This window comes from Aegilops tauschii, chromosome 3, assembly GCF_002575655.3.
Source record: "Aegilops tauschii subsp. strangulata cultivar AL8/78 chromosome 3, Aet v6.0, whole genome shotgun sequence".
Lineage (NCBI taxonomy): Eukaryota > Viridiplantae > Streptophyta > Magnoliopsida > Poales > Poaceae > Aegilops > Aegilops tauschii.
The window spans coordinates 45086211-45112094 of NC_053037.3; the positions used below are offsets into that span (position 1 = coordinate 45086211).

General features: G+C 52.1%; 1 protein-coding gene across 1 annotated transcript in view; it reads left to right on the forward strand.

Moving 5' to 3' along the window:
• LOC109770791 (uncharacterized) overlaps positions 1-25029 on the forward strand; it is a 40592-nt gene extending 15563 nt beyond the window's left edge. Inside the window, exons 5-18 of the mRNA XM_040403402.3 lie at positions 92-175; positions 1916-1969; positions 3039-3125; positions 3721-4446; positions 4529-4623; positions 15376-15516; positions 21062-21133; positions 21228-21293; positions 21374-21430; positions 21521-21622; positions 23667-23744; positions 24276-24425; positions 24503-24595; positions 24686-25029. Coding sequence (XP_040259336.1) covers positions 3104-3125; positions 3721-4446; positions 4529-4623; positions 15376-15516; positions 21062-21133; positions 21228-21293; positions 21374-21430; positions 21521-21622; positions 23667-23744; positions 24276-24425; positions 24503-24595; positions 24686-24745 — 1662 coding nt within the window. The 5' untranslated portion in view covers positions 92-175; positions 1916-1969; positions 3039-3103 and the 3' untranslated portion in view covers positions 24746-25029. The remainder of the gene's footprint in view (positions 1-91; positions 176-1915; positions 1970-3038; positions 3126-3720; positions 4447-4528; positions 4624-15375; positions 15517-21061; positions 21134-21227; positions 21294-21373; positions 21431-21520; positions 21623-23666; positions 23745-24275; positions 24426-24502; positions 24596-24685) is intronic.
• Positions 25030-25884: the final 855 nt, after the last annotated feature.

Below are 25884 nucleotides of genomic sequence, written 5' to 3' on the forward strand. Positions count from 1 at the left end.
CATGAAAGTTGGCCTCCTCAAATTATTGCTCTTTAGCTCTCCCTATTAAAGATCAAAGTATCCACTTCACTAATTTAATATGATTTTGCAGGTACTTATTCTTCTCCAAGAAGGGTTTCCAGGGGAGGAGGGGCATACAGAGGCAGGGCACAAATGGACACGCAAATGTATAGAGGTGAGCAAGACCACCCTGTAATATGTAAAATGCTTAGCCAAACATGTTCTCGATACCCCCCAAAATTCAGAATTTGTTTTTGGCAAAATAGAAGGTACATCTGTCATGTATAAAGTTAGATTCAACTCACACCCTAAAAAACCAAATAATAATAATAATAATACATATCCTGCTATGAAATAGAGAAAGTCACTATTCACACGAGACTTGAAATTCCTACTGTCTACAACATGGCCTTTTCTCTTTTGTTTTTCAAATTTTTTTTGAGGAAAAGAGTGATACAGATCACTCAGATGGCACATTACAATCAGTAATTAGGATATCCCTAATCACTTCTGGCACAGCAGCCACCATATACATGTCTCCACCTCCACCTCCAGCATAGCTTGCGCCTCTGCTTCCTCCAGTGTCACACTCGAATTGACCTGCCTTGCCAATGAGAAAAAACGGCTGCCCCCTGCGGTCTCTTGCAATAGCCCCAGCAGGCAGCAGTACTCACCCCGGAGTCAGCCGAGTAACCAGCGTCGGTATTTAACTTCACCCAACCATCCTCAGGGGGAATCCATCTAGTAATATTGTGTGTGGAAGCTTTTGCAGTCTGTATTGACGGAGATTGCTTGTTCTCCTGGTGCCGATCATCTGGGAAACAGGGGGTAGAACCACTGTTGCACAGCCTCTTTCCCTGAACCTGCTAGCGAACCATGGCCACCAACACCAAGTTCAGCAACATGTTGCTCCAGAAACGCTGCCGATTGGCCTACTGTCTCTTTCCCCGACTTAAAAATGCAGTCATTTCTCAGGTGCCAACAACGCCAGAGAAGAAGTAGAATTTTTGCCCGGGTTTCAGTGCTGCATGTAGAAAACAGATTCTGCAGCCAATCCTCTCCCGACTCCTGGAATATATTTTCACCTGGGAGCTCCCACAGTGCTCTCATTTCATTCCTTAAGGCCTTGCATTTTGTGCATGCCACCACAGCATGAAATTCATTTTCCTCCACACAGCCGCAAATACTACAAACGCTGCTGATCTCCAGCGAGCGCTTCCACCTATTCTTCTTTGTAGCCAGTGTGCCTGTAGCGACCCTCCAGCCGAATACTCCAACTCTTGCAGGAACTTTGGACTTCCAAATAATGTCCCAAATACTTCAGTCATACGGCTCGTTAGACGAACAAGAAGCACGAGTTTCACTTTGAGATTTGAGAGAGTATGCCAATTTGTAGGCGCTCTTAACAGTAAACATACCTGTCTTTTCATAGTTCCAAGCCAGACAATCCTCCACATTTGCCCTTGGAATTTTAATGTTACATATTGCCTCCGCATCAAACGTAGAAGATCTGGTTAATTTCTTGCATCTTTTGTTTTACAAGAAAGGGTTAAATCTGGATACTGAAATTTCTTGCATGCTAGGCTCATAGTTCACCATGTTGTTCCGTGATTTTTGTGTGACCTTCTGAGGTTTCTAATGTACTGTGTGTTGCTAGCAACTTATGAAGGCGTACTAGCTTTCCCTTGATTCCTAACATGCATGATTTCTCTTAATACAAGAATTATGTATATATTTTCACAAGCTTGTTTGCCTGTCAAATCTAAGCTTTGTTTTATCAGTCACTCCACCCAATTAATGTGAATTATAATGATTAATCACGTAAATACATATTACTGGAAAATGACTCGCTCAAAATGGTTACTTGAGGAGTTTGGTGTTTTAGCTTGTTCAACTTGCTTAAATGTACTTGCAGGTTGATTTTTCTGCAGAGTTTGTGAACTAGGACTGCACAGGACTGTACGGGCAGGTGAGCTCAACCTCCTCTCTTTTCATTATCTCTATTGTGCATGTCTATATATAATATGTTAGCGCAACATAAGTCATGAGCTGTCTAGTGAATTAGTTGATAATAAATGTTGGAAACAATAAATGAGACATTACGAAAAATGAAAAAGGTACACACTTGTCAATGATAAAGCAAAGTTTTCGTGGGTATACCTGTAAAACAGCTCTAAGACCTCTTCTTATAGAAATAATTACAATTATAAAAACACGGTTCAAATTGCTGAATTGAATAAATTTGGTGCTATCATATACCCACCAAGTTCACGACTAGAGGTAAGCGGAACCAAATCAGTGACACCTGTTATAGGGTGAACCACCACCTCTGAAAATGTATTATGCGAAAATGATTCCCTCAATCAAATTGGCTAGCTGAAGTTAGAGTTTGATGTTTTAGTTTGTTTGACTTTAAATTGGCTAGTGGGCCGCATTTAAGCCAGCCCATTAGCTTAAAAACGATCTTAAATAGGGGTATCGTATATTTAAGTAAAGGTAAACGATCTTGTGTGTTCTATATGATACTGTGATGGAGAATTATAAAAAGATTAAGTAGGGCATCCTATATTTGAGTGTAAAATTTTAGTATGGCAAACTGGGCCTCCGAGCAAGTTTTCTTTTCCATTATACTGCCTTTTCTCCTATCCCAGTGAAAGTCCTAAAAGTGCCCTAATAGTATCTCAAATGCTGGTACTATTACATAGTTACTATATAAGCTATATATACTGCTAAGTGAATGACTGGCCATGATTGTGTTTTTTTTTCTTGACAGTTAGGATCAATAGCATGGATGCTGTAGTAACATTCAGACATGATTCTATTGCTCCTAGATGCCATATTTGTGTCTCTGAGAAGGCTTGTTTGCTTATCAAATAGGAGTACATATTCTGCTATTGTGAGATTGCACATTAAAACACATTGGAAGGATAAATATCAGACAAATGAGCATGAAAGTTGGCCTACTCAAATCATTGCTCTTTAGCTCTCCCTATTAAAGATCAAAGTATCCAGTTCACTAATTTAATATGATTTTGCAGGTACTTATTCTTCTCCAAGAAGGGGGGTTACCAGGGGAGGAGGGGCATACAGAGGCAGGGCACAAATGGACATGCAAATGTATAGAGGTGAGCAAGACCACCCTGTAATATGTAAAATGCTTAGCCAAACATGTTCTCGATACCCCCCAAAATTCATAATTTGTTTTTGGCAAAATTTGATAATATTGATAGAAGGTACATCTGTCATGTATAAAGTTAGATTCAACTCACACCCTAAAAAACCAACCTGCAAATACATAAGCAAGTTGAACAAGCTAAAACACCAAACTCCTACAGAATCTGTCTTCTGGTCATCCAAGTCCCAGTAGTGTTTCTTTAGGATTGTTTTTTGCCTCTTAAATAGCCAAGAATATTGTTTCTGGAAGAGTGGAGTTACATGTAGTGTGATCATGTTGTTCACTGAACTGAATATTGTGCAAACTGCCAGTTTAACTAGCTCATTTAGAATCTATTTGAATAAAACTGAGAAGCGGCATACGGGAATGACTGAAAATCTCATTTTTACAAGATTACTAGCTACATTTGTTGAGTTCATGTTTGTGCTTAGGGTGTAGAGTCGTAGAGAAATGATTATGTAAATAAGGCTAAATTTCAGTTCTTGCTTCTTGAACTGCATCACTTTTCATATGTCACTAACTTGCTGCTCATCTATCCTTTTCAGGTCACGCCGTCGTGGCTGCACTGGTTCTCCTTACCACCGTCACTGCAGCAAGCCCAACTGGCTACTGGGGTTACCTCTGTGATGGTGGGAACTACAGTGCGCCCAGCAAGTACCAGCAGAACCTTGAACAGCTCTCCGCCACGCTGCCTGAAGCAGTCGCCTCCTCCCCCTCTTTGTTCCACACGCAGGCAGTTGGCTCCAGCCAAGATAGAGCATATGCTCTGGCAAGATGCCGCGGCGACACAGAGGCCGACGACTGCAAGAGGTGCCTTACACAGGCCTTCAAGGATGCCCGGGCTGTTTGCACGTTCAGGAAGGGTATTTCCATCTACTACGACACGTGCAGCCTCTGGTTCGCTGAGAAGATCAAAATTCATCTTGGAGATTTGCAGTCAGTCCTTAGGGCGGATGGTCCCCCTATACCTACCCAATGCAAGGCCTTCCAGAACGATGCCAGTACACTTATCGCAGATGTGGCGAGGAAGGCATCAGATTCTTCTCAAAGACATGCCACGGGAGAAAAGGGTTGTGATGAGCGTGCCTGCAACTACACACTATACACTCTTGCTGACTGTCTACCTGGAATTTCAGCTGCTCAGTGTCAGGTCTGTTTGGAAGATCTAACCTCTACACCAGGCCTGAGTGGTAGGCAAATGGGTGAGCGAAAGGCTACCCTATTGTGCAGTTACCGTTTGGAGCCTTATCAGTTCTTCAGGGATACAAAAGGTGAGTTACCATGAGATGCAGAATTGAATGCTTCTTCTGTTGGTCATATGCTTTCCTTGAATAATGTGTCAACTACATACAGGAGGACACACGAACAAGACTCTTTGGATCGTGGTGGTCATAGCGGGAGGCGCAGTGCTACTGGCAATCGCCTTGCTACTTTGGTGGTGGTTTCTGGTAAGTTTTCCCCGATTCTCAATAATCCAACTAATGATGTATTGTATCTCACCCTGGACACCCTTTGCTCAATTTAGTACATGTACAATGTTAATATCACACACTCCCCCTCAAGATATAATCATGCCCATCTTGCTACAAATGGTGGCTAGGTTATCACCCCAGCCATCTGTCAGGAACCGAACTGTAATCGAGCTAATCTACCACTCAATTGTCACAAATTCAGAGAAGATTTGGGGAATTTCGGCTAGGGTTTATACTGCTTAAAATGGGGAAAGTAGCTCAGCACGCCACTGGGAAAAGTAGCTCAGCACGCCACAGGTGGCTAGGGTATACACCCAGATACATCAATCATGTCCAGAATGGAGAGGAACGAGTTGGCTTTATAGCCATTACAGCAAGAATGCAGCGAAGGAAATAAAACAGAGCATATGCCGCTCTGGAAAGTAAACAGTGACAGGGGCGAGACTCGTAGCCGTTAGATTGAAGATCGACCAGCGACTGCAATCAGCCGTTGGCGAACCGTTATCCTGACGAGCGAGCCACAGGATGATGCATCGATGGCTGAGAATGAATCTGGCACGCAGAACAGGGGATATTCTGTAGTGTTTCTTCAGATAGCAGCAAACAGCATGACAATTCCCCCCGATTAAGACTGAGCTTGTCCTCAAGCTTGAAATGATGGGAACACCTTTTGAATGAACGCCGAGTCCTCCCAGGTAGCAGCTACAAGGGGCAGGTTAACCCATTTAACAAGCCATCTGACTACTGGTGTACTTATGTTGCCTTGTGGTCTGGGGATGAGTTTTCTGTCCAAAACTGCTTCAGGTTCCATTTGAATCATACCATCTGATCCTACCAAGGGCAGGTGCTTGGAGGGAACCACCAGAGGACCAATATGCTTCTTGAGCTGGCTCACATGAAAGGTATGGTGCAATTGGCAGCCTTCTGGTAGGAGCAATTTATAAGCAACCTTGCCAATCTTCTGAAGAATTTTGAGGGGACCATAAAACTTGGAGTGCAGTTTGAGGTGCCTGTGCAAGCTTAGGGATGTATGCCTATAAGGCTGTAACTTCAAATATACCATATCTCCCACAGAGAAGTCCCTTTCTTTCCTTCTTTTGTCAGCATAGTGTTTCATCCTAGCTTGTGCTTTGAGGAGATTTTGTTTGATAACTTCGAGGGCCCCTTCCCTGTTCTGAAGAAGATTGTCACTGTCCTCACAGATAGTGTCAGGGAGGGCTGATTCTGCAAATCATGGGGGGAGGGAATCCATATAAGGCCTGGAAGGGTGTCATTTGCAATGCAGTGTGGAAACTGGTGCTGTACCACCATTCAGCCAAGGATAACCACCCATGTCACTTTTTAGGCTGTTAAAAACACATGCATCTGAGATAATTTTCCAGGCATTGGTTTACTCTTTCCGTTTGTCCATCCGATTGTGGGTGGTAGCTTGTGCTCATGTGCAGCTTGATCTTGAGGGACTTGAACAATTGCTGCCACAAGTGACTAGTGAAGATTTTATCCCTGTCAGTTACAATGACCAAGGGCATGCCATGCAACTTGAAAACTGTATCAGAGAAGGCTCTTGCCACAGATTGCACTGTGATGGGGTGTTTCATGGCTATAAAGTGTGGATACTTGGTGAACCTGTCCACAACCACTAATATTAGATCTTTGTTCTCAGATAGGGGCAATCCTTCCACAAAGTTCATGCTGATGTGTGCCCATGCGAAATCAGGAACAGGCAGGGGTTTTAGGAGACCAGGGTAAGGGGAGTGCTCTGCTTTGTTGAGCTGACAGACTGGGCATTCCTTGACAAAGGTAATTACATCTTGTTTGAGGCCTTGCCAATGAAAGACAAGTTTGACCCGTTGGTAGGTGGCTCTTTCACCAGAATGGGCTCCTAATTCCGAAGCATGAAAGGTTTTTAAAATGTCTGTTCTGAGGGAAGTTGATGTGCCAACCACAACTTTGTTATGGAATCTCAATATGCCATTTTTGTAGGAGTAAGAGCTTGGACTGTCTTTACTGACAGCACATTCAGCTATGAGTTCCTGCACCCTTGTGTCAGACTTGTAGCTCTTGACTACCTCTTTTATCCAAGTAGGAGTGTTGGTACTCGTGAGCATGGACACCATGTATTTGACTCTGGATAAAGCATCAGCAGCTTTATTTTCTTTCCCCTTCTTGTATTCTACTGTGAAATTGTATCCCAAAAGCTTGAGCAGTAATTTATGTTGTATGCCTTCAGTCAACTTTTGCTCCTGAATGTATTTGAGGCTCTCTCGGTCTGTTCTAATCACTAGAGAAGTTGCTAAGTAGTGCTTCCACTTCTTTACTACTTCAATAATTGCTAAAGCTTCCTTGTCATATGTAGACATGGCTGCTGCTTTTGGTCCAATAGTTCTGCTGAAATAGGAAACGGGCCTCCCCTCTTGCATTAAGACAGCTCCTAGTCCATAGCCACAAGCATCTGCCTCCAAAATGAAGGGCTTAGTGAAGTCAGGTAGGGCTAGGAAAGGTGCATCTGTTAACTTGTCCTTAAGTGTGAGGAATGCTTGCTCTTGTTGTTCTTGCCAAACAAATGCATCCTTCTTCAAGCAGTCAAACAGGGGTCTGCAAATAAGGCCATATCCCTGGATAAACCTTCTGTAATACCCACTTAGTCCAAGGAAGCTTCTGAGCTCAGTGACATTTGTGGGTGCTGGCCATTCTTGAATTGCTGTGATATTTGCAGGGTCAGTGGCTACTCCATCCTTGCTGATAACATGGCCTAGATATTCTACTTTAGATTGACCAAAGGAGCACTTGTCCAGTTTGGCATACAGTTGGTTTTCTTGGAGTGTAGCAAATACTTTGGACAAGTGGACTTTGTGTTCTAGGGTCTGACTGAACACTGGGATGTCGTCAAAGAACACTACCACAAATTTGAAAGGACCAAACAGCAAGTTCATGAGAGCTTGAAATGTTGGAGGGCCATTTGAAAGGCCAAAAGACAGTACTAGAAATTCAAAGTGCCCCTGAAGTGTGGAGAAAGCAGTTTTGTGGATATCGTCCTCTGCCATTCTAATTTGGTGATAGCCACTTCTGAGATCAATCTTGGAGAAAATCTGAGCTCCCTTTAGCTAATCTAGGAGATCTTCTATCATAGGTATTGGGTACTTGTTTTTAATTGTGATGGAGTTCAACTTCCTATAATCAATGCATAGTCTCCATGAACCATCCTTCTTTTTCACTAAGAGAAGAGGAGAAGAAAATGGGCTGGTACCTGGGCCTAATGAGGCCAGCTTTTAGGAGGTCCTGGATGATTTTCTCAAGTACCTCTTTTTGGTGGTGAGGAACTCTGTAAGGTCTCTGGTTTACAACCTTTGTTCCTTCAACCAATGGAATTCTATGATCACAGGGCCTGCTAGGGGGTAAGCCAGTAGGGGAAGAGAAGATTTTCTCATATTTCTGGAGTACTGGTTGGAGCTCTTGAGGTACTTGCTGGGCTGCTGCAATTGGTTCAGAGCAGGCAGTAGTAAACAAGAAGAAACCACAAACTGGTCCATGACCTTATCAGCAGTGTCTACAATCTCAGGAGGTCTTTCCCAGGGTACAGTCTCATCCACAAAGGTCACTAGTGTCTTCTGTGGTGTTGTAATCCGTATTTCCATTAAGATGAAATCCATTTGTAAAGGGCTATGTTTCCTCAGCCAATCCACCCCTAAGATCATGTCATACCCTTAAGATTCAGAACCCTGAAAGTGTCTGTAAACTGATGACCTTGTATGGTATATGGACAGTTGTGGGCTGTGAAATCACTCCATAGGACCCCTCCACTGGCCACAACTACTTTAATCTTGGGTGTATCGATGATGAGGGAACCACAGGATGATGCATCGATGGCTGAGAATGAATCTGGCACGCAGAAACAGGGGATATTCTGTAGTGTTTCTTCAGATAGCAGCAAACAGCATGACACCATCATTGCTGCCAAAGCTGCCTTTGCCAAGCCATTCTTCATGGATGTATTCCTCTTGGTTCTGGTGCATTTGGAAGCAGAAGGAATAGAAAGATTTTTGAGAATACTAACCCTGGTTTCTCCTCTTTAAAAAGGAATGTACATCTTTATCTTTTAGGCTCTCCTCTGAGCTTGCTGCTCCTCTTGGCTGCTGGCTCAACTCTCTGGCCTAGGCCCTTGTACAACCCCTTTCTTTATCTTTGTATATACTTGTACGAAGTGGCCCAAGATCTTTCACTTCAAATGTTTTCCCCAATCTCTCCTTGAGGTATTTAATTTCTTCAACATCATCATCAGTTACCATTATATCATCAACATACACCACCAGGATAGCAGGGGGTATCAGGTGGAAACACACTATCTTCTGAAAATCTGCAAATTTTTGTTGTGGTCAATTTGATGTCATCTCAGCCCCCTCCCAGTCATTTTGCAGAAAACTACCTGCAAACCACATTCTGCAGTTTGCAAAGAACCCCTTCTTAAATGTCTGTCCTCAAAATTCAGCCCGCTGGTACACTTTGTGGATGCATGGTCCTGGACCTTCCCGGGCCTGTGCCATTTGGGCCTGTCAGAGATTTCCATCAAAAGTAGCACTAGTGTTGTTAGCTGACAGTCAACAAGTTTTCTATTTGAGGACAACTGAAATATTTAACTATCCAATTCTTTTCGAGCAATGCATTTGGTTACAACCCATTCATTTTGAAAACTGCAACACTGATTATGCTGGAACATATATCTATATCTATAAAAATAACCAAAATTTGGAGTATGGGTATTGGTAGGAGCTAGGACCCTACCGGGTCTAGGGTGGAGGTTGTAGGGGAAGGAGGGTGCTGGACGTGGCGGAGCTAGCGGTCGCTGGCGACAGGGCGCCGTCGTGCGCGAGGGAGGAGGCGGCGGCGCAAAGAGCAGGAGGCGGCTAGGGTTAGGGTCCGGCTCCTCTGGGAGCCGGGCAATAGAATTATTCTTATTGCTTCCTCATGAACGAGTCTTACAACTAGTATATATAACCACAATGGAAAATAAAATAGATAACTTGCGGGCTAAGCCCCTAACTAAATCTGCCCAGTGGGCCTCCTACGGGCATAAGTCTGCCCGGTCATAACATCTCTCCCCGCCTGCGCAAACAGCTCGTCCTCGAGCTGAAAGTCGGGGTAGTGTTGGTGGAACATCTCTCCCAAATAGCATCCTCCTCTGGGAGGCCAGCCCACTGAATCAACACATACCACACCCCGCGACGAAGCTGCGCCTTCAAGACCTTCTCCGGCTCCGGAAGGAGGCGCCCGTCGAAGGTCGGAGGAAGCGCCGGAGGGGCCGCAGGTGGCTCCCCACGGAAGGGCTTCAGCAGCCCCACATGGAAGACGTCGTGGATGTGGGCACCCGCCGGAAGCTGAAGACGGTAGGCCACCTTCCCGATGCGCTCCAAAACAGCAAAGGGCCCGGCGTAGCGAGGGCCCAGCTTGCGCTTCGCGCGTGGGTCCAGCGACTGCGTAGAGCGATGAAGGAGACGCAGCCAAACCCAATCACCCACCGCGAACTCCGCCTCGCGATGGTGGTCGTCGTAGTAGTGCTTGGCCAGCTGCTGGGCCTGAAGGAGGCGTTGCCGGACCTCGGCCAGCATCTCGTCACGGCGCCGCATGAGATCACCGGCCACCTCTGTCCGAGCCGTCGCCGGATCAACCGGCAGTATGGGCGGGGGCGGCCAGCCGTAGACCACCTCAAATGGAGTGGCGCGCATGGCAGAGTGATAGGAGATGTTGTAGCAGTACTCCGCCCACGAGAGCCAATCCACCCAAGCGCGAGGATGATCACCTGTGACACAACGCAAATACATGGCAATCACCTTGTTGACAACCTCAGATTGGTCGTCCGTCTGAGGATGGAAGGCCGTGCTCAGGCGGAGCTTCACGTCCGCCAACCGGAAGAGATCGCGCCAGACATGGCCGGTGAACACCAGGTCCCGATTGCTGACGATCGAAGAGGGAAACCCGTGGAGGCGGACGATACCGTCAAAGAAGGCACGAGCCACAGATGCAGCAGTGTAGGGATGACCGAGCGCGATGAAGTGAGCATACTTGGAGAAGCGGTCGACCACCGTGAGAATGACCGATTTGCCGCCCACCTTGGGGAGGCCCTTAATGAAGTCCATGGAGATATCCGCCCAGACCTGAGACGGCACCTCCAAGGGCTGGAGCAGACCAGCCGGCCGGAGTGTCCCTGTCTTGTTACACTGGCACGTCACACAAGACCGGACCCAGTCACGGACCAGGGCCCGATCACCTGGGATGTAGAAGTCGGCGCGGAGACGATGGAGGGTTTTCTGCACACCCTCATGGCCCGCTGAGTGGGCCAGCAGCAGCACCTGGTGATGGAGATCGTCGTGCGCCGGCACGAAGACCCGGCGCCCATGAAGGAGCAATCCGTCGGCAAGGCGCCATGACTCCTCTAGCTCACCCGCAGCCAGTTGCTGCTGAAGGAGGAGGGCGTCTGGCGCGGCGGCTGTCACCCGGCGGATGTCGTTGAAGAGAGCGAACGTAGGCCCCAAGCGTATGCAGAGTGCCGCCCCTTCGGAGTCGCCCCCGGTAGTGTCGTGGTTGGCGTCGCGGCGAGACAGGGCGTCGGCCACGGTGTTAAGGCGGCCCAGGCGGTACTCGACGGTGAAGTCGAAGCCGAAGAGCTTGCTGATCCACTGGTGATGCGGCACGGTCGAGAGCCTCTGGTCCAACAAGAACTTGAGGCTGTAGTGGTCCGTGCGAATCCGGAAAGACCGACCCCACAGATAGGGCCGCCAATGGCGCACTGCCCGCACCAATCCAATGAGCTCTCGCTCATACGCCGCGAGCTTAAGATGGCGCGCGGCGAAGGGCCTGCTGAAGAATGCGAGGGGTCCATCGCCCTGATGAAGGACGACACCAAACCCTGCACCGGAAGCGTCGCAGTCCACAATGAATGGCCGGTCAAAGTCCGGCATCTGAAGGACGGGCCCTGTCGTGAGGGCCCCCTTGAGGGCCTCGAACGCCACGGTCGCCTCCTCATCCCAGGCAAAGGCGTCGCGACGGAGCAGGCGCGTGAGTGGAGACGCGATGAGGCCGAACTCCCGGATAAATTTCCGGAAGTAGCCCGCGAGGCCCAGAAACCCGCGAAGAGCCCGCGGTGAATGCGGGTTCGGCCAGGCGGCAACGGCCGCCACCTTGTCGGCGTCCATGGCCACCCCCTCGGCCGAGATGACGCGGCCGAGGTAGGCGACGGAAGGCGTCCCGAATGAGCACTTCGAGCGCTTAAGGTGAAGATGCGCTCGAAGCTCGTTGAAGACGATGGCGACGTGCTGAAGGTGCTCCGCCCACGAGGCGCTGTAGATAAGAATATCATCAAAGAAAACGAGCACAAACCGGCGCAAGTAAGGGCGGAGGACATCGTTCATCAGAGCCTGAAAAGTCGCCGGGTGCATTGGAGAGACCAAACGGCATGACCAAGAACTCGAAGTGGCTGTGATGAGTCCGAAACGCCGTCTTGGCGATATCATCCGGGTGCATGCGCACCTGGTGGTAACCCGACCGGAGATCGAGTTTGGTGAAGAAGCGCGCCCCATGTAGCTCATCCAGGAGCTCATCGACCACCGGAATAGGAAACCTGTCCTTAAGTGTCAGTGGATTGAGGGCGCGGTAGTCGATGCAGAAGCGCCATGTGCCGTCTGACTTGCGGACGAGGAGTACCGACGCGGAGAACGGCGATGTGGAGATCCGGATGATGCCCGTGGCGAGCATGAGTGCACACTAGCGCTCCAGCTCGTCCTTCTGTAGCTGCGGATAGCGGTATGGCCGGACCGCCACCGGCGCCGAGCCCGGCAGGAGATGAATGCGGTGATCGTACACCCGGGCAGGCGGAAGGCCCCGCGGCTCGTCGAAGAGGTCGCTGTGCTGCTGCAGGAGGTGCTCCAAGAGTGGGTGCTCAGCCTCGGTAGTGGTCGTCGCCAGCTGAAGTTGGGGCGTCGTCGGTGAGGCGCCCCCAACGCCCTCCCACCGGACGCGGCGGCCGAGACGCCAGAAGGACATCGTCAAGGCGTCGAAATCCCAAAGGATGGGACCGAGGGTCCGCAAGAAGTTGACACCAAGGATGAAGTCGAAGCAGCCCAAGTCGATGCCTGCACACATGATGGTGAAGTGCTCGTCGCCGATGGTGATGGGTACGTTTCGCGCGAGCCCATGACACCGGAGACGATCGCCGTTGGCCACCGTGACCCGAAGATGCTCCCCGCCCGTCGGCTGAAGCGCTAAGCGGCGCATGGTAGCCTCGGGCAGGAAGTTATATGTGGAGCCCGTATCCAAAAGGGCCACCAGGCGCTCGCCGTGTATCATCACTGGCAAGAGCATGGTCCGCTCATCGCGGATGCCGGCAAGCGCATGGAGCGAGACCACGAGTGCCGTCACTGGGGCGGCCGCGGGCGCGGCCTCGGCAGCTGCGGCGTCGAGCCCCTCACCCGAGGCGTCCTCCTCAGTGTAGTCGGTCGTCTCCAAGTAGAAGAGTCACGGGTAGACATGGCCCGACGCGTAGGGCTCATCGCAGTTAAAGCAAAGCCCCAGGCGCTGACGCTCCAGCTGCTCCGCCTGAGAGAGGCGACGGAAAGGCCGCGTCGCAGCCGGGGTGGTAGTCACCAGAGCGGCCGGGGGTGGCCGGGCCGGTGCCGGGGACTGTCGGGCGGCCTGTTGGCCTCCTCGAGCTGGGGTTGCCTGCTGCACGGCCTGGACGCGGCACTCGAAGGCGCGGGCATAATACATGGCCGTCTGGAGATCCTGGGGTCCCCGGAGCTCCACGTCCACGCGTATGTGATTCGGGAGTCCACCGACGAAGAGGTCGGCCCGCTGCTGCGCCGTCACGCCCGACGCGTGGCAAGCCAAGGCCTGGAAACGGTCGGCGAAGTCCTGCACCGTGGAGGTGAAGGGAAGGCGGCCTAGCTCTGCCAGGCGGCTCCCACGGATCGGTGGCCCAAACCGAAGGAGGCAGAGCTCGCGGAAGCGCTCCCAAGGGGACATACTGCCCTCGTCCTGCTCGAGGGCGTAGTACCAGGTCTATGCCGTGCCGCGGAGGTGGTAAGAGGCGAGCCAGGTACGCTCCGAGGCAAGGGTGCGCTGCCCGCGAAAGAACTGCTCGCACTGGTTGAGCCAGTTGAGGGGGTCCTCCGTGCCGTCATAAGTGGCGAAGTCCAGTTTGGCAAACCGCGGCGGTGTCTGTGGCGGGGCGCCGTGGCCGATTGCCTCGGAGGTGCGAAGCAGCGAGGACTGGGGCACCCGGTTAGCATGGCCGCGGCCCATGTAGTTCCCCGCCGAGCCGGAGGGATCGCCGTACTGCAGAGTGGGCCGGCCACTGTGACGGGGGGTGGCGATGATCCGGTCAGCCAGGCCGGTATTGGGGACGGCGACGGCGGAAAGCGCACTTGCTGGATCGGTACGCCTCCCTGTATGGTAGACCCGGGCCCCGTGCTGGGCGGTGGCGGGGCCGGCAGCTGCGGCTGCGTCGGCACGGACCCGGGTGCGTGGGGGGCGCGGCGAGGACCGGGGTCGGCCACTACGGCCATTGGGGCGCGACCGCGGGCGGCGGCGGGGCCGGCAGCTGCGGCTGCCCGGACCCGGGCGGCGTGGGGGGGGCGGCGAGGGCCGGGGTCGGCCATTGCGACCACTGGGGCGCGACGACGGGTGGCGGCTGATGCGGCCAGGGGTGATGTAGAGGCCCGATCAGCGCCGCAGTTGCCGAGTACCAGGGCAAGGCGGCTGGCCCGGTCGTGGCGGCTGGCCCGGTCGTGGCGGCCGGCGGCAAGGGCGGCGGCTGCCCGTAGGGCCCGGCCAGGTAGAGGCGTATGCCCTGGACGGCGGTGACGAGATCATTAAGGACTCCGGTGATTTCCGTCGGGGAGTAGATGGCGGCAGGCGGCGCGGTGAGGGGCAGCGACTGGCCAGTGGAGGCCCCCGCGGTGGAGCCGAGCAGGGAGGTCGGCAGCGGCGGTGGGAAGCGCCAGCGGCGTGGTGGTGGACAGCGGCGGGATGGGTGGTGGAGCAGACATGATCGGACCCAAGCTACCTGATATCAAATTGGTAGGAGCTAGGACCCTACCAGGTCTAGGGCGGAGGTTGTAGGGGAAGGAGGGTGCTGGACGTGGCGGAGCTCGCGGTCGCCGGCGGTAGGGCGCCATTGTGCGCGAGGGAGGAGGCGGCGGCGCAAAGAGCAGGAGGCGGCTAGGGTTAGGGTCCGGCTCCTCTAGGAGCCGGGCAATAGAATTATTCTTATTGCTTCCTCATGGAAGAGTCTTACAACTAGTATATATAACCACGATGGAAAATAAAATAGATAACTTGCGGGCTAAGCCCCTAACTAAATCTGCCCAGTGGGCCTCCTACGGGCATAAGTCTGCCCGGTCATAACAGACATCTTTTTAAGTTGAGATGAATTTGTGTATCAAATAATTACAAAAAAATGCAGTTACACAGGTAGCTGCATATAATTTCAGAAAGTCACACGCTTGTGGTTCTCGATGTTCTTAGAAAAACCATCAGCGTGTAATAAGTTATATACTATCTGTTAAACTTGTGTTTCAAATTTGTTACTTTTTATTCATGTTACCATACATTCCTACGTGTGATTTTCTGAATTTGAATGAAGATGTGTCTTCTAAAAGTCTACATTTGCATAATCATACTTTTTAGTTTTTTTTGACTGACTTATGCAAAGCATTTTCTAATGTATGTTTATTGCAGGCTAAACATCCTTCTGCGATAGATTCCTTCAACAAAATCACAACCAACTGGCAGGGCAAGACGATAGCCCTCTTCTTGGACTACGACGGAACCCTAGCGCCAAAAGTAGATAATCCTGACGAGGCATACATGTCCAGCGAGGTAAGTATAATGAAAAGAAAAATTCTTGCATGTTACTTGATATTTGTAGATCTTTTGATAGGAGCTAGGGTCCTACCAGGCCTGGACCACAGGTTGTAGGGGTGGAAGGTTGGGTGGCGAGAGGTTGGGCGCAGCCGGCGGCGCGTTGGCGCCGTGATCGCGCGGGAGGAAGGCGGCGGCGGTGAGGAAGAGGCGGCTAGGGTTTAGAGTTCCGGCTCCTAAGGGGAGTCGGGCAATAGTTTATGACTTATTGCTTATTCCAAAAGGTAGCCTTACAACTGTTTATATAATCCTTGCTAATAAAAATAAGATAAGTTGGGCTAAGCCCCTAACTAGACACGCCCATTGGGCCTTCTCCGGCTATAAGTGACGCCGGTCATAACATCTTTCCCCGCCTGCGCAAACAGCTCGTCCTCGAGCTGGAAGTCTGGAAAGTGTTGGCGGAACTCGTCAAGCTGCTCCCAAGTGGCATCCTCCTCCGAAAGGCCTTGCCACTGGATCAACAAGTGCCACACCCCACGACGTTGCTGGACCTGCAACACCTTCGCTGGTCCTGGAAGAAGGCGCCCGTCGGAGGTCGGAGGGAGCACCGGCATGGTCGCCGGCGGTTCCCCGCGGAAGGGCTTCAGCAACCCCACATGGAAGACGTCATTGATGCGGGCATCGGCCAGAAGCTGAAGACGATAGGCCACCTTTCCGATGTGTTCCAGCACGGAAAACGGCCCTGCGTAGCGAGGACCCAGCTTGCGCTTCGCGCGCGGGTCGAGGGACTGCGTGGAGCGGTGAAGGAGGCGCAGCCACACCCAGTCGCCAACCGCAAACTCCGCCTCGTGGTGGTGGGCATCGTAGTAGTGCTTGGACAGCTGCTGGAGAAGTCGTTGGCGCACCTGAGCAAGCATCTCATCCCTGCTGCGAAGAAGGTCGCCAGCCGCCTCCATCCTAGCCGTCTCGGGGTCAACCGGTAGGATGGGCGGGGGCGGTCGGCCATAGACCACCTCAAAAGGCATGGCGCGCAGGGCAGAGTGGTATGAAGTGTTGTAGCAGTACTCCGCCCACGCGAGCCAGTCCACCCAAGCACGGGGACGATCACTTGTAACACAATGCAAATACATGGCAATCACCTTGTTGACCACCTCAAATTGACCGTCCGTCTGGGGATGGAAGGACGTACTCACGCACAGCTTCACGCCCGCCATCCGAAAGAGATCGTGCCAGACATGCCCAGTGAACACCGGGTCCCGGTCGCTGACGATCGAAGAGGGGAACCCGTGGAGGCGGACGATGCCGTCGAAGAAGGCACACGCCACGAAGGCGGCAATGTAGGGATGGCCGAGCGCGATGAAGTGCGCGTACTTGAAGAAGCGGTCGACCACCGTAAGGATGATGGACTTGCCACCCACCTTGGGAAGGCCCTCGATGAAGTCCATGGAGATGTCGGCCCAAACCTGAGAGGGAACCTCCAGGGGCTGTAGCAGCTCAGCCGGTCACAGCTTCTCCATCTTGTTGCACTGGCACGTCAGGCAAGACCGCACCCAATCTCATACCAGGGCCCGGTCACCGGGGATGTAGGAATCGGCGCGGAGACGGTGGAGGGTCTTCTGCACGCCCTCGTGGCCGGCTGAGTGTGCCAGCAGCAGGACCTGGTGACGGAGGTCGCCGTGATCCGGCACGAAAAGTCGGCGCCCATGCAGGAGCAAGCCATCCGCCAAGCGTCATGGCTCCTCCAGGTCGCCAGCGTCGGGGCGCTGCCGAAGGAGCTGAGCGTCCGTAGCGTCCGCGGTGGCCCTGCGGATGTCGTCAATGAGGGCGAAGGAGGGCCCCGAGCGGATGCAGAGGGCCGCGCCCGCGGGGTCGATGGCGTCCGAGTCGGGGTCGGCGTCGCGGCGCGACAGGGCATCGGCCACGGTGTTGAGGCGGCCCGGACGATACTCGATGGTGAAGTCGAAGCCAAAGAGCTTGCTGATCCACTGATGCTGCGGCACGGTGGAGAGCCTCTGGTCCAATAAGAACTTGAGGCTGTAGTGATCCCTGCGAATACGGAACGGCCTCCCCCAGAGTTACAGCCGTCAATGGCGCACGGCCTGCACCAAGCCAATGAGCTCCCTCTCATAGGCCGCGAGCTTATGATGGCGCGCGACGAAGGGCCTGCTGAAGAACGCAAGCGGCCCGTCGCCCTGATGAAGGACGGCGCCAAACCCAACGCCCGAGGCATCACAGTCCACCATGAACGGCTTGTCGAAGTCAAGCATCTGGAGGACCGGGCCCGTAGTGAGGGCCTGCTTGAGGCTCTCGAACGCCTTGGTCGCCTCAGCATCCCAGGCGAAGGCATCGTGGCACAAAGTCGCGTGAGCGGGGACGCGATGAGGCCGAACTCCCCGATGAATTTCCGGTAGTACCCCGCGAGGCCCAAGAAGCCTCATAGGGCCCGCGGCGAGTGCGGCATCAGCCAGGCCGCAACAACCGCTACCTTGTCGGCGTCCATAGCGACACCCTCGGCCGAGATGACGTGGCCGAGGTAGGCGACCGAAGGCGTGCGAACGAGCACTTCGAGCGCTTGAGGTGAAGATGGTGCGCTCGAAGCTCGTTGAAGACGATGGCGACATGCTGAAGGTGCTCCACCCACGAGGCACTGTAGATAAGAATGTCATCAAAGAAAACGAGCACAAACCGACACAACTAGGGGTGGAGAACATCGTTCATCAAGGCCTGAAAGGTCGCTGGTGCGTTGGATAGACCAAAGGGCATCACCAAGAACTTGAAGTGATCGTGATGAGTCCGAAACGCCGTCTTCGCGATATCGTCCGGGTGCATCCGCACCTGGTGGTAGCCTGAACAGAGGTCGAGCTTGGTGAAGAAGCGTGCCCCATGTAGCTCGTCCAGGAGGTCGTCGACGACTGGAATGGGAATTTTGTCCTTGAGCTTCTGTGCGTTAAGAGCACGGTAGTCGGTGCAGAAACGCCACGTGTCGTCCGCCTTGCGGAAGAGGACCGCCGGTGCCGAAAATGGCGAGGTAGAGATCCGGATGATGCCCAAGGCTAGCATGACCGCGCACTGTCGCTCCAGCTCGTCCTTCTGCAGCTGGGGGTAGCGGTAGGGGCGCACCGCAATAGGGGTTGTGCCCGGCAGTAGGTGAATGCGGTGGTCGTACGCCCTGGCTGGCGGAAGGCCCTGTGGCTCGTCAAAGAGGTCGCGGTGTTGCTGCAAGAGATGGTCCAACAGGGGGTGCTCGGGCCTTGCAGCAGTCGCCATCAACTGCAGATGCGGCGTCGCTGGTGAGGCGCCGCCCACGCCCTCCCACCGGACGCGGTGGCCCAGGCGCCAGAAGGTCATCGTCATGGCGTCGAAGTCCCAGAGGATGGGACCCAGGGTCCGCAAGAAGTCGACGCCGAGGATGAAGTCGAAGTAGCCCAAGTCGATGCCGGCGCACGTGATGGTGAAGTGCTCGTCGCCGATGGTGACGGGGACGTTCCACGCAATCCCATGACACCAGAGGCGGTCGTCGTTAGCCACGGTGACCCGGAGTTGCTCCCCGCTCGTCGTTGAAGCGCCAAGCGGCGCATGGTCGACTCAGGCAGGAAGTTATGGGTGGAGCCCGTATCCAGGAGGGCCACGAGGCGCTCGCCGTGGACCGACAGGAGCATAGTCTGCTCTGCTCGTATACCCGCGAGGGCATGGAGGGATACCACGAGAGCCGTCACCGAAGCGGGCGCCGGTGCGACCTCCGCAGCAACTGGGGCGGGCAAGTCGCGGAGCCCGTCGGCGGCAGTGTCCTCCTCGATGTAGTCGGCCGCCTCCAAGTAGAAGAGCCGCGGGCAGACGTGGCCCGGCACGTAGGGCTCGTCGCAGTTATAGCATAGCCCCTGGCGACGGCGCTCGAGCTGCTCGGTCGGGGTGACTGGTGGAAGGGCCGCGTCGCGGTCGGAGTGGTGGTCGCTGCAAAGGCCGGAGGCGGACGCCCCGGCACGCGTGGTGTCAGGGGCGGTCTGGCGGGCTGTCGGGCGCCCCGAGACGGCGACACCTGCTGCAAGGCCTGCGCGCGACGCTCAAAGGCGTGGGCATAATACATGGCTGTCTGGAGGTCCTGAGGTCCCCGCAGCTCAACGTCCACGCGGATATGATCCGGCAGACCGCCCACGAAGAGCACAGCCCGCTGGCGAGACATCACACCGGGCGCGTGGCACGCCAGGGCCTGGAAGCGGTCGATGAAGTCCTGCACCGTGGAGGTGAAGGGTAGGCGGCCCAGCTCCGCCAGCCGGCTCCCGTGTATCGGCGGCCTGAAGCGTAGGAGGCAGAGCTCGCGGAAACGCTCCCATAGGGGCATGCCGCCCTCGTCCTGCTCGAGAGCGTAATACCAAGTCTGTGCGGCGCCTCGGAGGTGATACGAAGCGAGCCAGGTGCGGTCCGACGCGAGCATGCGTTGCCCCCGAAAAAACTGGTCACATTGATTAAGCCAGCTCAAGGGGTCCTCGATGCCGTCATAGGTGGCGAAGTCGAGCTTGGCGAAGCGCGGCGGCGTGTGGTTATGGCCGCCGTGGGGGTACACCTCGTCAGCGCGGAGCAGCAAGGAGGGCGGCGCCGAGTCGGTGGTCAGGGGGGGCCCCCCGTGGAACGGAGGCCCGTCGAGGCCGGCGTAAGGGCCGGCGGAGCTGGAGGGCCCGCCGTACTGTGGGGGTGGCGCCGGCGGTGACTGCACGTGCGGCGGCCCCGAAGCCATCGTGTAGACTGGCTGCGACGACCCGGCCAACCAAGCCGGTAACGGGGACGACGAGGGTGGAAACCTGACTTGGTGAATCGGGACCCCCGCCGGCGCAGTAAGGGCCGGCCCGGAGCTGGTAGGTGGTGGCGGCGGCTCCTGCAACGGCCCAACGGACGTGGCGGAGGCCGCCAGGGGCGGCGGCTGCCATGGTAGCCACGGCGGCGTGGTGGCGGTGCGGCCGGTTGCGGCCCGTAGGACCCGACCAGGAACAGCCGGATACCCTGGACCGCCTAGGTGAGATCCCGCGGCGCCTCGGTCACCTCCTCCGGTGTGAGGACAGCGGGGGTGGGCGTGACGGAGGAGCCCGGCGCGGGCAAGAGCGGGGCGACGGCCGTGGTGGTCACCGGGGGCGACGAGTTGGTCGGCAGCGGGAGGGACGGGGTGGGCTGCGGCGTAGACATGATCGAACCAGAGCTACCTGATACCAGATTGATAGGAGCTAGGGTCCTACCAGGCCTGGACCGCAGGTTGTAGGGGTGGAAGGTTGGGTGGCGAGAGGTTGGCGCGGCCGGGGGCGCGTCGGCGCCGTGATCGCGCGGGAGGAAGGCGGCGGCGGTGAGGGAGAGGTGGCTAGGGTTTAGAGTTCCAGCTCCTAGGGGGAGCCGGGCAATAGTTTATGACTTATTGCTTAATTCCAAAAGGTAGCCTTACAACTGTTTATATAATCCTTGGTAATAAAAATAAGATAATGTTGGGCTAAGCCCCTAACTAGACGCGCCCATTGGGCCTTCTCCGGCTATAAGTGACACTGGTCATAACATCTTTCTTATCCCTGATCCATATAATCAGATGCGCGAAGTTGTTCAAGAACTTGCCTCCTTGTGCGCCACTTCAGTCGTCAGTGGAAGGGCCCGCGATAAGGTATTACCGACTAATGGGTATCTAGTAGCATTTTAATTTGGACGTTCTATACATTTGTAATTAGCGACTCACTTGTTTTGCTATTCATCTGCAGGCGGAAAATTTCGTAATGATCGAAAACCTGCACTATGCAGGGAACCACGGAGCAGAAATCAAACTCGTAAGCCATTATTAAATTTAGCAATGCCTATATGTAGTTTATTCTTTCTCTTTGACGCGCTCTAAATATTTAACCTGCAGATTGACGAAACAGAAGCCTACGAACCTGCCCGCGAGTACGTGCCTGTTATAAATCAGGTATAAAATACAACGAACTATAATAATCCGCATATCTGTTATTCAATTTCATTACATTCCAGAAATGCTAATGCATTACTTGCATGACAGGCAAGAGAGCGTTTGGAGGAGGCTATCAAAGAAATAAAGGGTGCAAGCATTGAACATAAGAAATTCGGGATTTCCGTGCACTACCGGTGTGTTGAGAAGGAGGTATAACTAAAGCTAAAGCTTCATTGTTTTTGCCTCTTGTTATGTGGGGTCAGACTTATAGCCGTAGGGCCCACAACAGTACAGCAAAGGAACGACCATAGGAGGAGTGAGTAGCAGGGAGACTGTTTCCTGTTTGTCAGATCCAAAATCTTAAGGACATCATGTAGAGGTCTGCAGATTTTGCCATAATCTTTAGCAAATCGTCTGTAATACCCTGTGAGGTCCAAAAATCCTGAGTTTAGTGACATTGTCAGGTTCTTTCCAGTTTAACACCTCTTGGATCTTGCTAGGGTCAGTAGAAACTCCTTGCTCAGAAATGACATGGCCCAAGTAAGAGACTTGTGGAACAGCAAAGGAGCATTTGGACAGTTTAACAGAGAGCTGGTGTTCCTGCAGAATTTTCAGAGCTTGGTCTAAGTGCTCAATGTGTTCTTCTATTGATTGACTGAATATCAGAATGTCATCAATGAAAACCAAGATGAATTTCCTCAAGTATTTCCCAAATATCCAGTTCATGAGGTTTTGAAAAGTAGCTGGAGCATTTGTCAACCCAAAAGGCATCACTGTGTATTCATAGTGGCCTAAGTGAGTTTTAAAAGCTGTCTTAGGAATATCATCAGTAGCCATTCTGATCTGGAAAGCTTTGCTCCATATAGTCTTAGCAAAAGTTTTCACAAAGTTATTAAAAGCTTTCTGGTGGTGAGGGACTTTGTATGGTCTCAGGTATGGAGGTTGTGCTCCTGGTTTAAGAGGAATTTGATGATCACAATCTCTTGAAGGAGGAAGGACTGTGGATTCAGTAAATACTGCCTTACACGTTTCCAGTAAGGGAGCAAGTTCAGCAGGAACTGCTGGTGCTGTCTGTAGTGTTTCAGTGTCGAATGTATCCCATTACACCCTTTTGTAGCATCTTGTCCAGTTTGAGAGCAGAGATAATACACTTCTCCTTTGGAACAGTGTGATCAAATAATGTAACAGGAGACCCATTCTTAGTGACAGTCAGTATTCTTTCCACCAGATCCAAACAAATAGAACTGTAGCTGTAAATCCAATCTGCTCCTAGGATGATGTCATAGCTGCCCAGGTCTAGTAGCTTGAAGGAACTAGAAAAGGACTTGTCCTGTATAGAGAAGTTTCTGTGAGGTACTATACTGTTGGAGATTAGTTGAGCACCTCCAGCTACTGTAACTTTCTTTGGTGACATAGCTTTCTGGTGGCAATTACTTTTAACTGCAAATGTATTGCTCATGAAAGTATCAGATGATCCACTGTCCACTAGGGCAACAGCCTGTTTGCCATCAATCATTAGCAGAAGGGAAAATGTGCTAGGACCAGTAGTTCCCTCTGCTGCATGGCAAGAAATATACATGGCCTGTTTTGTTTGTTCCTGTTCAGGGGTATTAGGGGCTGTATGAAAGGTTTGCTCAGGTGACTGCACTTCTTCCAGGGTAGTATCAGTGTCACTGTCATCTTCCACTTCTTGTAGAATATGGAGGGTTTTCCCAAATTCTGCATTTATGTTGTCTGGACCAAGGTTCTCTGCAATACCAGCAGGCCCTAGCATTTGGTAGGGGATTGTTCACTTTATCTTGTTGAACTTGCTGTGGGAGAGGAGCCAAGGGAAAATTATTTCTGAAGGGCTGATTGTATTGTCCTCTTGGCCTGAATTGATTTGTGGTTAGAGTTCTTTTGGCAGCAGCTGCTTTTTCATATATCTTTGAGTACCAATAGGCTTCTATCATTCCAGTAGGTTTTTGCCCGCAGACATCATGTTTAATATCTCCTTTAAGGCGTGAGTAGCAGGGAGACTGTTTACCAAAGCCTTTAGTTTGAGTCAGAATCAACTTAGTTAAAAGATTGCAGAGTCAGTTTAGGTAAAGAGATAAAGAGTCCAGATTGTAATCAGTTTAGTTTTGCCTTGATGGCCAAGTTAGTTCACCTATAAGAAAGGACTTGATCACGATGAATAAGCACGGATTTCGAGTTCTTCCACCTCTTTGCTATATTGAAATAATTTTCCTAACGTTCGTTTTTCATTTTGCAGGAACGGGAACTGGTTAAGAAGCTTGCCAAGCAAACCATTAAAGGTTTCTCTGAGCTCACAGTAACTAAGGGTGACAAGGTAAGTAGATTTGGTTGGACATCAATCAAGTTTAAATGTTCTGATTGTCAAGCTTCATGCACTAGCTAATGCAACCAAAATTTTGAACTAATGGAAATGGCTAGGCAATCCACATGTACACTTCAACACCCCCTCTCATGTATGACGCGGGAAGTCAACACATGAATAGACTCAGAGGTATGGCTCAAGAGGCCTAAACGTGGACACATAGCGGGGCAACATCAATTTTTGGATAAACTGCGAAAGCCAAGACTTGAGCTCAATACCCTGATACCATGTCAAGCTTGAGTGCAAGTCCTGGCTTTCGCAATTTATCTAAAAATTGCTGCTTCCTCACTCTGTGTCCACGTATAGGCCTCTAAGTCTATTCACGTGTTGACTTCCCGCGTCACACGCGAGAGGTGGTGTTGAAGTGTATATGTGGATTGCCTAGCCCTTTCCACCAGTTCGGACTTTTGGTTGCGTTGGCTAGTGCATGAAGGTTAACTTTGATCATATTCATTACATGTACACTTGTATGCAATTATATAGGTTGTTGAAGTTCGTCCTAAGGCTGAATTCAACAAGGGGTTTGCAGTCAAGTATATACTCGAGCAGCTAGCCCGCAAAAACAATTGGGACAGTTCTCAGGTGGTCGCTATCTTTATTGGTGACGATAAGACAGATGAAGATGCATTCAAGGTAATATCATCTAAACGCGGAAACCTAATCTTGTTAAATCATTATTTAAATAATCTCTCCACTTTTTTTGCGATTAGGTGCTTCGTAAACGAGTTGGCGGACTGGGGATCCTTGTCAACAAGAAACGCAAGTGGACCAAAGCCTCGTATTCCCTTGAAGACCCGGCTCAGGTAATGTATTCAACCTCAAATGCATTGCATTGTGTAGTCTTGTTAGTTGTACCCAGTAAAATAACTACTAATATTTTAACTTTGATTCAGGTGCAAAAATTTCTTCAGATGCTCGTGAACTGGAAGAAGAAGGCAGAGGCTGAAGTTTGAGCGTAGCTTTGATACATGTCATTCGGTTGTTAACTTGTTATATAAAACTTCTGAATAACAAGTACTAGTTTATGTTCCAAGCAAGTTGGGTCGAGGCTAGAGATGCAACCCAACAGAAAACCGTGAGAACCTAAACGAGAAGCGAGAAAGTACTAGTAAATAAAATAAAGCCCTTTTGTGTGTAATAAGTACATAATTGAGTTGGATCTGTGTGGATTCTTTGTTTCTCCACACATGGCAAGTTACTTATCCGTCCGATATCTAAAGCCCTTTTGCTTTGCCTATAGGACAGTTGTGCTCTTTTTTGTGTGACAAATTTTCTGCTCTCCTAAGATAAGAAGCAATGCAATGTGCTAAATCACTAAAGAAGTTATCAAATAAATCCTGCAAATATTTCTGAATTTGGTTCAGAATGCCCTCTCTTTGGGGAAGTTACAAAAAAAATACAGTATGCAGTGCAATGCAATGTGCCGCGCCAGAGTGAAGGGGGCTAAGCGAGAAGGGAGGGAAAAAGGAGGAGAGCGAGCGTCACCTATCGGCCGGAAGTAGCTGAGGCCAGCCGCCGGGCGCGGGCGTGGCACTCCCTCCTGGCGCCCCCCGGTCGGGTGGGGTGGCCCTCCCTCGGAGCAGAGAGAGACAGTGGGGCGGGGGATATCCTCCGAGGGAGGACTAGTCCCAGTCTCGCCGCCTCCGCTGGCCGCCGCGCCGCCGACCGAACCCCAGTCTCGTCGCCTCCGCCGGCCGCCGCGCCGCCGGCCGAACCCCACACTCGCCTGTCCGGTCGCGGCACCCACCACATTGGGCCCATTCCCCTCTCTCTCTGTTCCCCAAAATAGGAGGGGAGTGGACCTTTGTCTGTCCAGCGTGGCAAAAACAAACCGCCCGTAGCCAAACCGGGTTGCCGCCGGCCGGCTCACTTCTCTTAGTCCGCCGGCGGCGATGGCTGGCTATTCTGCAGTGGCGAGCAGCTCCTCTCCGTCACACGCGTCCCTCTCCCCCGGCACGCGCGTGGATGGTACTACTCCCCGCGGTTCAGGACAAGGTACGGCCCCAGTTCAATTCTCCAACGGATCTGGACTTGGAAGCTGTTTTCAGTTGGGGATTCTTGTTCTCCACAGTTATTGTGGACAAGGATGGAA